Here is a 15,620-nt window from a genome sequence, read left to right on the forward strand (position 1 = left end):
TATTAGGAAGGAACCAGCATGAGAAGATGGAGGGGGGCTGGTAAGGGGGCTGAACAAGTGTAAATAAGTTTCTGGTCAATGCACTCCGCAGGCCATGCGCCTGGTCACCACAGCCTGTCCTGTCTCATTAAACTCACTTCTGGCTCTTGTCTGAGCGACCTTGCTGTCTGTGTACAGGGAGGTATGTGTGCCATTTGGTGACAAACATTAAGCTGGACTAACTGATGAATGGGAGGATACCAGAACCTGTAAAGACCCAAGGCTGGAGCTGGAGAGAGGACAAACTGGGTCCAGGGTCTGGGCGTGGATCTGGACCCACAGACACAAGAGTGACTGTGAACTAAGTGGGTCAGGGTCGTCTCCTGTCCTGACCAGCCATGGAGGAGGAACGGATCTGGGTCATGCTGGTCACGTCTACGTGAGCACTGTGGGTGTTGGTGGGGGCCAGGGCAGGCACTGCTCTCTGTGACAGTCCTCTCAGCCACCTGTGACCATGTATGGCCCAGGGACACCAGGTTAGTCACTGGCCATTCAGACTTGACCCATTATCTGTGAGGTGAGGAGCAGAGGGGGCCGGTCTGGCGAGGTTCATCCTCTGCAGACACGGCTGGTCTGGGGTCCTAAATGGGGCCTGGTAACAGAAGCAGCCCCCCAGCTCTGCAAGGGGAACCCTTTGTGTAAAGCAATGACTTTTGGACTCGCAGACATTAACCAAAAGGGTTGTCTTCTCTTTAAAACACAAGTGCTTTCCTCCCCAGGTTTTCTTTTGCTTCACCTGGAGCATTTTGCCTGGGTTAGTCTACACCACCAGACTTCTTGAAATAACCATCATTCCTGAATTAGCATGCACTAATTAGTATGCTGGAGTTTCCACAAGGCACTGCAGCACAACGCCTCCTCAGACTGGCTCATTTAGACTTGGGAGATCAATTTCTTCCCACTCGAGCTGATGGGTAGAGCTGTTTCAAAAGGAGCTGTTCTCTTCCAGCTGACCCAGAGGTGCACGCAGTGCATAAACTGACTACCCTTGGAAGGACATTTTAAAGCAATTTAACCATTTAAGAACTGGTTTTGTGTTTTCTGTCAATGTTTGTTATGGATGGTGCACCCAGCACTGTAACAAGAAAGATCAACATGTTATTGGGAGGCACCATTACTGAGAACTCCAACTATTTTAAAAAGTGGTCCAGTGGATTCCCCCAGCCTTTCCAGGCTCAGACCCCTTGGCACACATCTATATAGCCCATGAAGACATATATGCATCCTCCTACGTATAATGAAATTACAAGCCCCAACTACAGACCCTGGAGACAAGTAATTCTGCATCTTCCAGTATGGAGGCTGTGGGTTGTTCTGGTGAGAGCTTCAATCAGACAACCTTCACCCGAGAGCTGCTCGGCGGAGCCTTGCCCCTGGGTGAGACTCTCTGTCCCCAACCTTAGCACTGTCCTCAGACCCTCCGCCTCGGGGAAGAGCTCTGCAGCACGTTGTGGGTGGCAAAGGTGTCTACAAGCTCAAAAAAGCAACAAGATAAATTCACAGGAGGGCAATCCTTTCACGCCAAAATATCCTCCCGGCCTGAGGAGCCCCTCTGCTCTTCTGCACTGAGGAGCACCACCGCATAGGATCATAGAAGAGTTTGTGTTGAAGGGCCCTCCCCAGCTCCCCCAGTGCCCCCCCTGCCATGAGCAGGGACATCTGCACCAGCTCAGGTTGCTCAGAGCCCCGTCCAGCCTGGCCTGGGATGTCTCCAGGGATGGTTCATCCACCAACTCTCTGGCCAACCTGGGCCAGGCTCTCACCACCCTCAGGGCAACAATTCCTTCCTCATGTCTGGCCTGAATCTCCCTCCTTTAGTTTAAAACCATCACCCCTTGTCCTGTCACAACAGGCCCTGCTCAGAAGTCTGTCCCCATCTTTCTTGTCAGCCCCTTTTAAGTACAGAAAGGCTGCAATAAGGTCTCCCTGGAGCTTCTCTTCTCCAGCTGGACACCACAACTCTCTCAGCCTGTTCGCCTTATGCTTAAACTCTTCCCAGACACTTGCTGGTGGCCGGGCTGTAGGGTCAGACCAGCTCCTCGCAGCCCTCCCAGGTTTGTGCAAGCTGAGCTGAGCTGAGCTGGGCTGGGCTGGGCTGGGCTGAGCTTTGCTCCCGCAGAGCGAGTCCTTCTGTCCCGACCTGCGAGCCCGGGGGCATCGCCGGAGCCGGACACCGTCTCGCCAGCACCGGGGGGTGTGAAGCCAGGATTCCCCAAACCCCCACTCCCGTTCCCCGGGGATCTGCGGCAGCCCAGCCCGGGCACCCCGGAGGCTGCGGCGGGTGGAGCGCGGCTCCATGGTTCCCTCTGCTGGGAGCGGCGGGATGAGGATGGGGAATGAGGGTGAGGGATGCGGGGTGCGGGGGTGCGGGGATGCGGGATGGGGGATTCGGGATTCGGGATGCAGGATGGGGAATGCGGGATGCAGGATGGGCGATGCAGGATGCAAGATGCGGGATGGGGGATGTGGGATTGGGGAATGCGGGATGGGGGATGAGGGATCCGGGATATGGGATGGGGGATGAGGGATGCGGGATACGGGATGAGGGATGCAGGATGGAGGATATGAGATGCGGGATGCAGGATGCAGGATGGTGCATGTGGGGTGGGGAATGCGGGATGCAGGATGGATGATGCAGGATGCAAGATGTGGGATGGGGCATGCGGGATTGGGAAATGCAGGATGGGGGCTGAGGGATGCGGGATACAGTACGCAGGATGAGGGATGCATGATGTGGGATGTGGGATGGTGCATGTGGGATGGCAGATGCAGGATGGATGATGCAGGATGCAAGATGCAGGACGGGGGATGTGGGATTGGGGAATGCGGGATGGGGGATTTGGGATGCGGGATACGGGATGAGGGATGCAGGATGGTGCATGTGGGATGGGGAATGCGGGGTGCAGGATGGGTGATGCAGGATGCAATATGCAGGATGGGGCATGCGGGATTGGGGAATACGGGATGGGGGATGAGGAATGCAGGATACAGGATGAGGGATGCAGGATGGATGATGCAGGATGCAAGATGCAGGATGGAGGATGTGGGATTGGGGAATGTGGGATGGGGGATTTGGGATGCGGGATATGGGATGAGGGATGCAGGATGGTGCATGTGGGATGGAGGATGTGGGATGCAGCATGCGTGATGCAGGATGCAGAATGTGGGATGGGAGATGCGGAATGGGGGATGAGGGATGCGGGATGCTCCTGGTCCCTGCCCCACCATGTCCCCACAGCCTCAGCCAGGGTGGGGAGCTCCTCATGTAGACAAGGAACTGGGGGTAGCTCCTCTTTGGAGAACACAAATGAGAAGACAAAATCCATGGGGTCCCACTGGTTGCCCCATGCCAGACTTGCCCTATAGGTTCTGTGTTCAATGCCAGGTCCTTCACAGAAAGGTGACAGTCCAGAAGTAAAGTCTCCTTGAGAGGTCATCACCTGAGTGCCTTACTGAAGGTGTTTTGCAGAGAAGCCTCTGTCAGGGAGAAGATGTGTGTGCTCAGAGACTTGCCCAGCACACACACACCCCTAAATACAGCTGCTGCATTCAAAAGATGGCTGTGCATTGATTCTTAGACTTTTAGGTTGAAAAACCAAAAGCTGAGGCTATTATAATATTATAATACCCAGGCCTGCTTTCCAGATCTGAGCTGTAGCTTGCCACCAGCATGGGACAGGAGAGAGGAACCCCCGAAAGCTGCTGGGCAATGCCAAAACCAAAACTAAGTCTTTGTGTCTTCTCTAGGTCCTGGTCCCTGTGTGCAGGGTGAGAGAGAAATGAGGTGAAATCAGTCCCCTTCCCGAGACCCTGTGAGAGCTATGTACCACTGACTCACCCACAGGGGCAGATACCCAAGCGAGGTGTGGGACACGGATAATTCTGGCTTTTCCAATATAAAATTGATTTTCAGGCATTAGAAAGCATTAGTCTGCCTATGCCACATGTATGTCAAGTGGGTCACTGAGGCTTCAGAACCTTACTTAATTAAACCCACAAACTCTTACACTAGAGTCGGTCTGAGCCAGGGATTATGTGCTACAATATCTCTGCTGGGGCTGGGCAGCCATCAGGCTTGCACGAACCAACAGGTGGTGACAATGACTCTTTGCAAACATCCCAGTTTTGGGGGCTTGAAAATCTAATCTTGAAATGTTGATTCCCAAGGTGTCAGGTCATAATTTTCCTGAGAAAGAAAAGAAGAAAGAAAGGAAGAAGAAATGAAAAATAAAATATCTGGCTGAAAAATAAAACATCTGGCAAAGGGCAGTCTGTCTGGTTTTATTTCAGCAACTAAATCTAGATTTAGTGCTTAATTTCAGGTACCCAGGTTTTACTTTCTTCATACTTTTATTAGTTTCCATTCCCCCACAACCTCTTTCTGCTCACTCACTTGTTGACCATTCCCACTCTTTGTTAATATTGGATTTTTCTTTTTATATCCCCGAGGAGAGTCCGGGCAGAGTAGAAGCCGAGGTTGAGCATTCGGATTGGGAGTGGCGATGAAAGGCCGCTGCAGGCTGCTGACACATCTGCTGCATTAGTCACCCCGGCGCCCGCGGCAGCAGCGTTGGGACACCCGCAGACCGAGGCTGGCGGCGGCGATCGCGGCAGGTCCCGCGTCGCCTCGGTGGGGTTGGCGGTGGGAGGTTGGCATCCCCCGGCCCCTCTTGCATGCATCACAGGTTGAGAGGTTTGGGCCAGAGGGGCCTTTGCTTGCCCTGCAGCTTGGCCTTCTGTGCAGAACAGGTCAGAAAATCCTCACTGAACATTTTTGGCAAGCTCAGAGGAACTAAGTGGGCTGGGACATGTCCGTCGCTGGTTTAGACACCACTATTGTCCCACTGGAGCTCCATGTGCATGGGCCACCACAGCATCACTTTGTGCCTGGATGTCCAGGACCAGCCCCACCAGGCAGGCAGGAAAGGGCAGCAGCGAGGGGCTGAGGCCTCTTGGAGAGAACCCCAATAGCCAGGAAATATGGGGATGTTGTTTGACAGTTGGCTGAATATGAGCCAGAGTGTGCCCAGGTGGCCAAGAGGCCACAGGATCCTGGCTGGGACCAGCACTGGTGTGGCCAGCAGGCCCAGGGCAGTGACCGGCCTGTGCTGGGAATGGGGAGGCCAAACCGCGAACCCTGGGGGCGGTTCTGGGCCCCTCACGCCAAGAAAGGCCTTGAGGTGCTGGAGCGAGTTGAGAGAAGGGAACGGAGCTGGTGAGGGGCTGGAGCACAAGTGTGATGGGAGCGGCTGAGGGAGCTGGGGGTTCAGCTGGAGAACAGGAGCTGAGGGGAGACCTTCTGATCTCTGACCTGCCTGAAAGGAGCTTGGAGCCAGGGGGGTCGGGCTCTGCTCCCCAGGAACAAGCGCCAGGAGCAGAGGAAACGGCCTCAAGTTGCGCCAGGGGAGGTTGAGGTTGGATGTGGGGAACAATTTCTTCCCCAAAGGGCTGTGGGGCATTGGAACAGGCTGCCCAGGGCAGTGCTGGAGTCACCATCCCTGGAGGGGTTGGACAGACGGACATGAGGTTCTCAGGACATGGGGCAGTGCCAGGGTGGGTAACGGTTGGACTCGATGAGCTTGAGGGGCTTTTCCAACCAAAATGATCCCGTGATTCTCTCCCCACCCCACCATGGATGAGACGACACCGCACCCCGATGGCTTTGTGTGCTCTGTCCTGTGCCACGACCCACAGAGACCATGGAAGGCGACCTCTCGCCAGGCAGCTCACATTGAAGGGTTTACACTCAAAACTCCATTAATTTTGTATATTTTCCGTCGCATTTGTCCAGGCAGCACAGACCAGAGCTCTGCTGCTCCCTGAGGCACGTGAGCCCCACAGGGACTCAGGGGGAGGGTATAAATGTCACCACTTCCCTGCGCCCCTCTGCCAGTGTCCCCTCGGGTGCAGACGCAGGTATCTTCACTCCTGGCTGTCGCGGGAGCTTGGTGAGTTGTTTGCGGGAGCTCGGTGAGTTGTTTGCGGGAGCTCGGTGAGTTGTCTGCAGGAGCTGCTGAGTTGTTTGCAGGGTCTGCTTTTTGTCAGGTTTCTGTGGCTGAGGTGCCTGATTTGAACTAAAACGTAAAATTTCTGCAGCTTGGAGAACTCCCCCCAGCTCAGGCTACACCAAACTGCAGCTTTAGGTTCTGAGGTGAGAAACCCCATTTTCCAGGCAGGGTGTTTCATGTAAATGCTGCTGCTTTGGCTCCGGGGACCTTCTCTGACCTGAAGGCTGTGCTACCTGCAGCAGGTACCTGCAGGAGAGTTTCCCAGGCTCCACCTGGATCAACATTTCAGCCTCCGAAAAGCTGATAGTCTGCCTGATGACCGCGTTCTGCCTTTCATGTGTAATTCCCAGTAAGGGGACAGGGATGTGCTTTTGATGAAGCAGAAAACTATCAGCAAATTACCAATTTCTTCTGTCCTCACCAGACAGGCTATTAGAGTCAAAGCAACCTAACCCTGACTGCCCATCATCTGTGGCTCTTCTTCACATTTTGACTAGTTTGGCTGATGCTCCCCTCACAGCTGGCTTTGTTATTCCTCTGGAAATACTGCAAATCACCTTCTGAGCAACTTACACGGGAAGGGGAAGCACAGGGAGAAACACCAAGGAGAGGAGCTGCAGCAGTCCCTGCTGTGCACAGACAGAATTCTGTGCACACAAACCCTGCGCACGTTGGGTCCCTGGAGGATTTGGCCTTGTTGGGTGCACATCTGGTGGCAGATGTGGACAGCTGAGCCCAGAGGAGGAAGATGTGTCATGTTGTGGGGCAGATCACATCAGGTTGTGTTTCACCCAGCTGTGGCACAAATTATGCCATGGGGCAACCCTCAGGCTCTGACACAAGCAAACACCGAGGATCCTGAGCTCCTCTGTGCAAAATCTGCACCAGGATTGCTCAGCTCTCCTACCACCAGCCCTGCTCTGCCTCAGACCTTTGCTTCTGCCTTTGATTTAAAATTTGGTGGCTGTTCTGCCTCCCCAGCACAGGGTTGTTCCCTGAGACCCTGTACTCGGCAGGGTGATGATCTTCCACTCTGCCTTGTTCTGCACAGGTTCATGGATCATCCTTTGGTATTGATGTGATGCAGCTATGAGTAAATGCCCTTGTTGCCCTGGATGCTGTGAGAACGTCTCCTGCCTCACAGGCATCCTGTTCTGCCGTCATGCAAAACGTGGTGTGAATGGGTGAGAGGTGAGATAGGTACTGAAAGAAATAGCATGTTTTGTAAAACCAGTGTTGGTCAGTCCCCACTTGCCACCTGCCTCATAAACTTTTGGGTGCTACAGAACAAACACACAATAAATCACAGCGATTGGAGCAGGAACAGATGGATTCCTGGGTCCTGTGCCAAGATTTTGCACCAGTTTTTGAACTTGTGTAAATCCCTTTGCTGGATTTCAGTATCTGAGTTTACAAAATACACTTTTACATTTAGTTTATTACTTGATTTGGGGTCAGTATCTCAGGCATTCTTCCACAATGTGTTGGGGGAGTGATTTTTTAAAACACTTTGGGATCCAGAGAAATAAAGTGCTCTAGGGAAATTCAGATGTGGTTTTGCTATTATGAACTGTGCCACCCACCTCTTGTCCTGTTTTCACTTACAGGGAAAGGAGCCCAGGGTAATTCAGATATCAGCCCACCATGGCAGCTATCAATGAAACCAGCATACAGCATCCCTCCTTCCTTCTGCTGGGCATGGCAGGCCTGGAGGACCTGCACTCCTGGATCTCCATTCCCTTCTGCCTGATGTACATCACAGCACTCCTTGGCAACTTCACCCTCTTGTTTGTCATCGCGGTGGAGCGAAGCCTCCACGAGCCCATGTACCTGTTCCTGGCCATGTTAGCGGTGGCAGATCTCGTGTTATCCTCCTCCACAGTGCCCAAAGCCCTGAGCATATTCTGGTCCCTTTCCAAGGAGATGACTTTCCATGCCTGCCTGACCCAGATGTTCTTCACACACCTGAGCTTCATTGCAGAGTCGACCATTCTGCTGGCCATGGCGATCGACCGGTACGTGGCCATCTGCAACCCCCTGCGGTATGCCACGGTGTTCACGCACTCGGTGGTAGCCAGGATAGGGCTGGCTGCAATAGCCAGGAGCTTCTGTGTGATGTTCCCAACAATATTCCTCCTCCGGAGGCTGCCGTTCTGCGGGCACAGCGTCATGCCGCACACCTACTGTGAGCACATGGGCATCGCCCGGTTGGCCTGTGCTGACATCTCCGTTAACATCTGGTACGGCTTTGCCACCACCCTCCTGTCCCCAGGTGTGGACATTGTGCTCATTGGGGTATCGTATGTCCTCATCCTCCGGGCTGTCTTCAGGCTCTCTTCCAAGGCTGCCCAGCTGAAGGCAGTTGGCACCTGCAGCTCTCATGTCTGCATTATATTAATATTCTACACACCAGCATTTTTCTCATTTTTCACTCATCGGTTTGGCCACAACGTCCCCCACCACGTTCACATCCTGCTGGCCAATCTCTATGTGACCCTGCCACCCATGCTAAACCCCATCGTCTACACTATGAAAAACAAACTAATTCGAGAAAAGGTGTCCCAAGTGCTCTTCAGGACTATCCAAGTGTGGTGACAGGGATGTCGTTCCTTTGAAAGGAAAGCGCAGAGAGATGGTCCAAGAAACTCCCCAGGTGCCACTAGCATGGTAATGAGAAATCTCACGGTCCTAGGACAAGCAGGATTGGTCACATAAGGCAGGGCCATGTGGTGAGCAGGGACGGATCACAGCAGGGAACCTGGGGTGATACAACAACTCCCTGAAATTCATAGACCCATGAGGATCAGCCAGAGACCTCTGTGTGTCAATCCACCTCTACCTTCAGTGCCCAATGTGGCCAAAATGAAAGTGCCTCTGAGCAACCAGAGCCTGAGGAATTCCTCCATCCCTCGAAGGCACGCATTTAGTAGACCACCCATGCTCTTCAGGGATGGGTCTTTACCACGTATGTCTTGTCCTTACCACTATGTCTGTTTCACAAAACTCTGCATCACCTCATTCTTTCAGGGTCTTGAGGAAAAATCAGTGTGAATTATGGTTCAGCCTTCCCATGGGGCAGGCCAGGAGGTGGCAGACGCAGAGCTCGGAAAGGTGTCTGGAAGCAAAACTTGGTGAGCTTACAAGATAGCCTAATGGGTATAAAACACCAGCAGAATGGGACATTTGAGTGCCAGGCAGCAAAAGAACAGACTAGACTAGACCAGGCTAGACTAGACTAGAATATTAATTAACTCCTTCCTGCTCCAGACCTTGTTTGTTTACATGGAAATAGCAATGCATAATACATTCATGGATTAATAATGCATGCATTACCAAGGAAAGAAGATCCCCAGTTCTCTCTGTTCACCCCATGCACAGGCAGCAGGGCTGGAATGTCCTGGGAACACCAGGCTCGTGGTGCAGACTCACAACCTCCACTCTTGTGCATGAAGCTCCGGGAACATCTGTGGCAAATCCATCCTTGTGGAGTGTCTCACAGCTTGTCTGCTCTGTTTGAGAGGATTCATCTGGCAGGGTTCCCACCTCCAAGACCTCCCACAGACCCGGTTCTTACAACGGCCAGTCTGGTGACAACCTGCGTTTGCTTTTGCTGGTTAATGTCCTTTGTACCTGCCGAGAATAACTGCTCTTACTGATAACCCCTTTCTGATCCTTGTGATGGCTGTGTTCCCTAATTAACTGATACAAATTGCTGATATTCCTAGCATAACATTGGTGGATATATCCAGTACTCTGCTGCCACGTTTTAAACTTTATTGAAGTATTTATTCCTCCCCTCTTTTTTTTCTTTTACCAAAGAAAGTGGACAGAACATCATTCTCCATTAGCCATTATTGTAAGAGTAAAATCAACAGAGGAAATTACGTTTGGTTAAAATATTTATGCAGTTAGATCTCTCGAAGTTATGTGCATTTCTTCTAATTAATAGCATCTTACATGTGCAACGCAAGAAGCAGCATCTGACCATAAAAATGGCACACCTTCCAACTGCGATTTTATTTCCCCGGTCTTAGCAGTTATGCAAGTTGGGACCAGGTGATGAGTTTGCCCTTTAAGTTTTAACCTAGTTCTTATTGCCTTTCTGAGCTGTTTGAGTCCACTGCCACCCAGCCACTGGGATGTCAGAGATCAGGACAGCACAGATATGGGAGATGAAAGTGTTCAAGGCCCTGGAGTGCTCCTCCTTGGACGCAATACTCGAGATAGTCCTAAGGATTACCATGTACAACAGAACAAGTAGCAGTGAGTCTGAAGCCATTGTGGAAAGAGCAAACACTTAAGCCATAAATGCTGTTGTCTCATAAATGTCAGATAAATGTGACTCAGCTACAGTGATGATATTCTGGTGTAGACAAGGAAGAGTGAGAGAGACCTTTTACCCAGTGATATTGCAGTATCTTCAGGAGAAAGGAGGTGGGAACACCAGAGGTGCTGCCTGGATGGTCAACCCCATAGCAGTGTTGGTGCCACCAAGTTTGTCAGGAGGGATGTATGCCTCAGGGGCTGGAGATCAAGACAAAGAGATCAAAAGCTACAGCCATGACCACAGCAGATTTGATGGTGGAGAAGGTGTGGATGAAATACATCTAGTTGAGGTATCAATTAAAGTAGAGGGGTCTGGAGTAAAACCCAAACAGTCTGGGCTCCAGCATCTCCAGCCTGTCACACTCTGCTCTACTGGAGCATCTGGACTGGACCCAATGCCCAGACGTGGTCTCACCAGTGCTGAACTGGGGGGAACCACTGCTCTGCACAGCCTGTGTCCCCCAGCACCCCCTAAGACCCAGCACTGTCCACCTTCTCTGCAAGGATGAAGCTGGAGGGGGACTTTTCACAAGGACAGGTAGTGATGGGGCAAGGGGCGATGGCTATAAACTGAATCAGGGTAGATTTAGATTAGATATGAGGAAGAAATTCTTCCCCATGAGGGTGGTGAGACACTGGCCCAGGCTGCCCAGAGAAGCTGTGGATACCCCATCCCCAGAAGTGTTCAAGGTCAGGCTGGACAGGGCTTTGAGCAACCTGATCTGATGGAAAGTGTCCCTTCCCATGGCAGGGGTGTGGAACTAGATGATCTTTAAGGTCGCTTCCAATACAAACCATTCTATGTTTCCCCTCAGTTCCAGCAGGACAGGGAACTGCTGGAGAGAGTCCAGCGCAGCCACCAAGATGCTGAAGGGAGTGGAGCATCTCCCGTGTGAGGAAAGGCTGAGGAGCTGGGGCTCTGGAGCTGGAGAAGGGGAGACGGAGGGGTGACTCATTCATGGTGATCAATATGGAAAGGGGGAGTGTCAGGAGGATGGAGCCAGGCTCTTCTGGGTGACAACCAGTGACAGGACAAGGGGCAATGAGTACAAACTGGAACACAGGATGTTCCACTTAAATATGAGAAGAAACTTCTTCCCGGTGAGGGTGCCAGAGCCTGGCCCAGGCTGCCCAGGGAGGTTGTGGAGTCTCCTTCTCTGCAGACATTCCAACCCGCCTGGACACCTTCCTGTGTAACCTCATCTGGGTGTTCCTGCTCCGGCGGGGGGGTTGGACTGGATGAGCTTTTGAGATCCCTTCCAATCCCTAACATTCTGGGATTCTGTGATTCTATGACTGCAAAAGACAGAAGTGGATAAATCCACTGTACAACAGACTGTCAGTGGTTCACAAGTACTCTCCAGCTGAAGGCGGGGCCAGGCGCTGGCCCTCTTTAAAGGGAAGAGTAAACATCATCGTACACTTACACACCTCCCTAATACAAACCTCCCGTGTTAACAGTGTCAATGACACTAATAAATCCAAGGAGTGCAGACTTCAGATCTTCCAAGCCTTTTATATACAAATATGGAAATGTAACACTGAGATGATCAGTTGAAATTCTGTTCTTTATGGTATTTACAGATACAGCCCTTCTGTTGGACCTTGAATCACCGCCACATGGGGCCAGGTTCCACTTTTAGGCTCACAGCAGGGAAATCGCTCCTGTCTGCACATCAGGAGGATGCTCTGCTCTCCCCTCCATCCCCTGGGGTGTCTGGCCCCTCCTTGTCTTCAGCAGAAACCAGCACTGTGCAGCAGGTAGCCAAATGCTGAGGTCTCTGCACGCTGGCTTCCCAAGTTAAGATCAAGGCAATCTTTAAATCTAAATACAGGCTGGTAAGAATGACCCTGAGATGAGCAGCTGGGTCTGTTGGTCCCTTCCTACCTGTGGTGGGCTGTCAGAATTCTGTGGGCTCTATACCTCAACCCAGGGAGGCCCCTGAGCTGGTCCCTGGTCCCACAGCTTGTCCCAGCCTCTCAGGGTGCAGCAGGGAGCTGGACCCCATCACAATGTACAGCACTAACAGCCAAAATGACCCACAGTGACCGAGACGTGACAGTGTGCAGTTTAGGTAGAATCATAGAGTCATTTTGGTTGGAAGAGGCCAACCATAACCCAGCCCTGGCACTGCCCCTTGTCCTGAGAACCTCATGTCCGTCTGTCCAACCCCTCCAGGGATGGTGACTCCACCACTGCCCTGGGCAGCCTGTTCCAATGCCCCACAGCCCTTTGGGGAAGAAATTGTTCCCCACATCCAACCTCAACCTCCCCTGGCGCAACTTGAGGCCGTTTCCTCTGGTCCTGGCGCTTGTTCCTGGGGAGCAGAGCCCGACCCCCCCTGGCTCCAAGCTCCTTTCAGGCAGGTCAGAGATCAGAAGGTCTCCCCTCAGCTCCTGTTCTCCAGCTGAACCCCCAGCTCCCTCAGCCGCTCCCGTCACACTTGTGCTCCAGCCCCTCACCAGTTCTGTTCCCCCCTCTTCACTCTCTCTAGTGCCTCAATGTCCCTCTTATGATGAGAGGCTCAAAACTGACCCCAGGATTTGAGGTTTGGCCTCCCCAGTGCCCAGCACAGGGATGGTCACTGCCCTGGGCCTGCTGGCCACACTATTCTTGATTTCTTCCCCAAAGGGCTGTGGGGCACTGGAACAGGCTGCCCAGAGCAGTGGTGGAGTCACCATCCCTGGAGGGGCTGGACAGACGGACATGAGGTTCTCAGGACATGGGGCAGTGCCAGGGCTGGGGAACGGTTGGACTCAATCATCTTGAGGGGTTCTTCCAACCAAAATGATTCTATGGCCGAGGACCACAGGGCAGCTGTGTCCTCCACCTGGAGCATCTCACACGTGTGGTCCAGGCTCTGGAGGATGGAGATCCCAGCTGCTGCCCAGAGCTCCCAGGAGCGGTGGTGGGCACACGTCTGCGCTGCAGCCCCAGAGGCAGCTGTCGTGAAAAAACATGGGAAAACACTGGAAACCTCGGCTTATCTCAGAGCTGGATGTCAAGGCAACCAGCAAAACACCATAAAACCGCAAAATCCTGATTCCACTGGATACTAAAAACGGGCATTAAAACAGAAATGTGAGATATGTGCCATAAATCTCAGAGCCGTTCCTCTTCAGTTATATTTAGCTGTGAAGATTGCTGCCTCTCAGTCTGGAAGAACAGCTTGAGAATTTGAAAGATTTTTATAGTTTTTCTGACTGTAAGTTCATCTAATAAAAAGCAGCACTGCTTACCACAGTTATATTTGTCTTGCATATTTGCAGCTACATACTTCAGTAACTACGTCTATATATATTTTATATATATTTTAATATATTTTTATAATAATTTTTATAGAATTATATATATTTTTATCATTACATTTTTATAGCCACAAAAAACCACTACCTTCAGAACTTCTGCAATCTGACCAGTCCAACCACCAGCCATCCTGGCCATATTTCCCGAAGGCCCCAGAGTTTTTCTTGGGGACTTGTGTCCATAAATTTACTTCATGCTTGCTGGTGCAGGATGCTTTGTGTGGCATCAAGGATAAAGCCTGTTGACTCACGCTCAGGAGGGAGCCAGATGTGTTTCGCATTCATTTCAGTTAAGGACTGTTACAGAGGGAAGGGATGTGCATCTTCTATTTCCCAGATTCCTCCTCACTTGGGACGAGTGATCTTCTTGTGAGACAGGGTTGGAGACCTGAGAAGAAGTGTAAACAGACCTGGTGGAGATGAGGTTTTAAATCTTGCTTTCAGTTCTGCCCTGAGATTGCAAGGAGTTCAAAAATGCTGTGCTGAAAAACGCTATTAATCAGTACACAGGCTTTCCTTGGGGTGTGTGTTTTCTAAAATGGCTAAAAATGTTCAACATAGTGAGTTAGAACTATTAAAAAAAAAAAAAGTATTGGTGGAAAAGACAGTATGGCTGAAGGATAAAGCCTGGGGATTGCAATCAGGGCACACGTGATGGTGAAGGCATTTCCAGCAGGCAGTGATGCTTTGCCCCTCATGATTTTACCCAAGTGAATAATTTTTCAATAAAGTGTAATGAAAAATTCATGTATTATTCAAAATGTTGTGCAGCCACATCAGTGTGGTTTCAATAGGTAATAACGTATAGAGATCAGATGTTTCTCCTTCTCAAATGTGAGCCAGGGCGCACAGCACCACACGGCAGAGATGCCCTGACCTTCTCTTCTGCACTCTTGGACCCTGCAAGGACAATGGTCTCTGTCTCTCTGGTCTGGACCAAAGAACACAGACTGGGAAAGCAGGGATCCTCTGCGTTCCAGTAGGGTGTCAAAGCCAGATGGGAGGTTCCTTGTCCTGATGGGGCTACAGCTATTTCTAGGTTTGAAGAAATACAAACCTGTATCTGCGGGCATGAGTGAATGACCCGCTGAGTTCCCACCAGCCGGGCAAAGGAGCGATGAAACATGACCATCGATTCAGGGATTGCACAAGACAATCGAGGCAGCCTTAAATCTGAAATTCTCTCCAGAATGAGCTGTAAGACACAGGGGTGAGACAGAAAGTGCTCCACACAGCCCCGAGTCACCATCGCCATGGGACAGGCAGGATGGAGAATTAGAGGGTTGTCCAACACATAGGTTTCCCTTGTGCTTTGAGTCTTTGTGTATTAAAAAGAGCAAGTCTGTAATTTTTTACACCGAAGAGCTGGTGCCCACTTGTGTGTAAGATGACATTGCAATGTTGCCTGTTGGCAAATCCAAAATGGCTTTAGGATTTACATTTCAAGGTAAAACAAGGTGTGGTTCTTAACCATCACTATAACTCACTACCGGAACAAGTGACCCCAGATGGTGGTGAACACTGTCACTGAAGGTGTTTCAACCAGAGTCTTCCTAGAAGCTCTCCGTGCCACAGAATAGTTTGTGTGAAGAGCAGAGTCTTGGGGAAAATGTTAGAGTTGAGGTAACAGATGACATCAGACCCATCATCTCATCTCTCTCTAAAAGCTGTATCTTGCACATCAGAAAGAATATGCATACCCAATATGGAGGAAAATGAACAGAAAGAGGGGAAGTTTCGAAAAAATCCTGCCCTGGGAATCCCCCCAGACCCTCACAGTTTTCACACAGTTTTCCTGAACTTGGAGAAATCACTCTTTTGAGGCTCAAAGTAGATGCGTTATTGATAGGAGAAGTTTCCCAATTGCATTGGCTGAATTTTAGAGATATTGACAGTGTTTTGCAGCTGGTTGCACACAAGCTACAGCGTGTGTCTGCTGCA

General features: G+C 51.2%; 1 protein-coding gene across 2 annotated transcripts; it reads left to right on the forward strand.

The window, feature by feature from the left end:
- The first annotated feature begins 7,691 nt into the window (after positions 1–7,691).
- On the forward strand, positions 7,692–15,259 carry LOC135987894 (olfactory receptor 52B2-like). 2 transcript variants are annotated; one of them, XM_065633196.1, is made up of 2 exons: positions 7,692–8,605; positions 15,226–15,259. In XM_065633196.1, exons 1-2 carry the CDS (start codon positions 7,692–7,694, stop codon positions 15,257–15,259), a joined length of 948 nt encoding a protein of 315 aa, XP_065489268.1. The 2 variants fall into 2 exon arrangements, with proteins under 2 accessions (XP_065489268.1, XP_065489258.1); XM_065633186.1 differs by lacking the exon at positions 15,226–15,259 and having other exon boundaries at positions 7,692–8,642.
- Positions 15,260–15,620: the final 361 nt, after the last annotated feature.

The sequence above is a fragment of the Caloenas nicobarica genome, chromosome 1 (genome assembly GCF_036013445.1).
Source record: "Caloenas nicobarica isolate bCalNic1 chromosome 1, bCalNic1.hap1, whole genome shotgun sequence".
NCBI lineage: Eukaryota > Metazoa > Chordata > Aves > Columbiformes > Columbidae > Caloenas > Caloenas nicobarica.

Bases quoted from the DNA above. Each gene is read 5' to 3' on its own strand.
- LOC135987894 (XM_065633186.1), top strand. From the start codon at position 7,692: ATGGCAGCTATCAATGAAACCAGCATACAGCATCCCTCCTTCCTTCTG.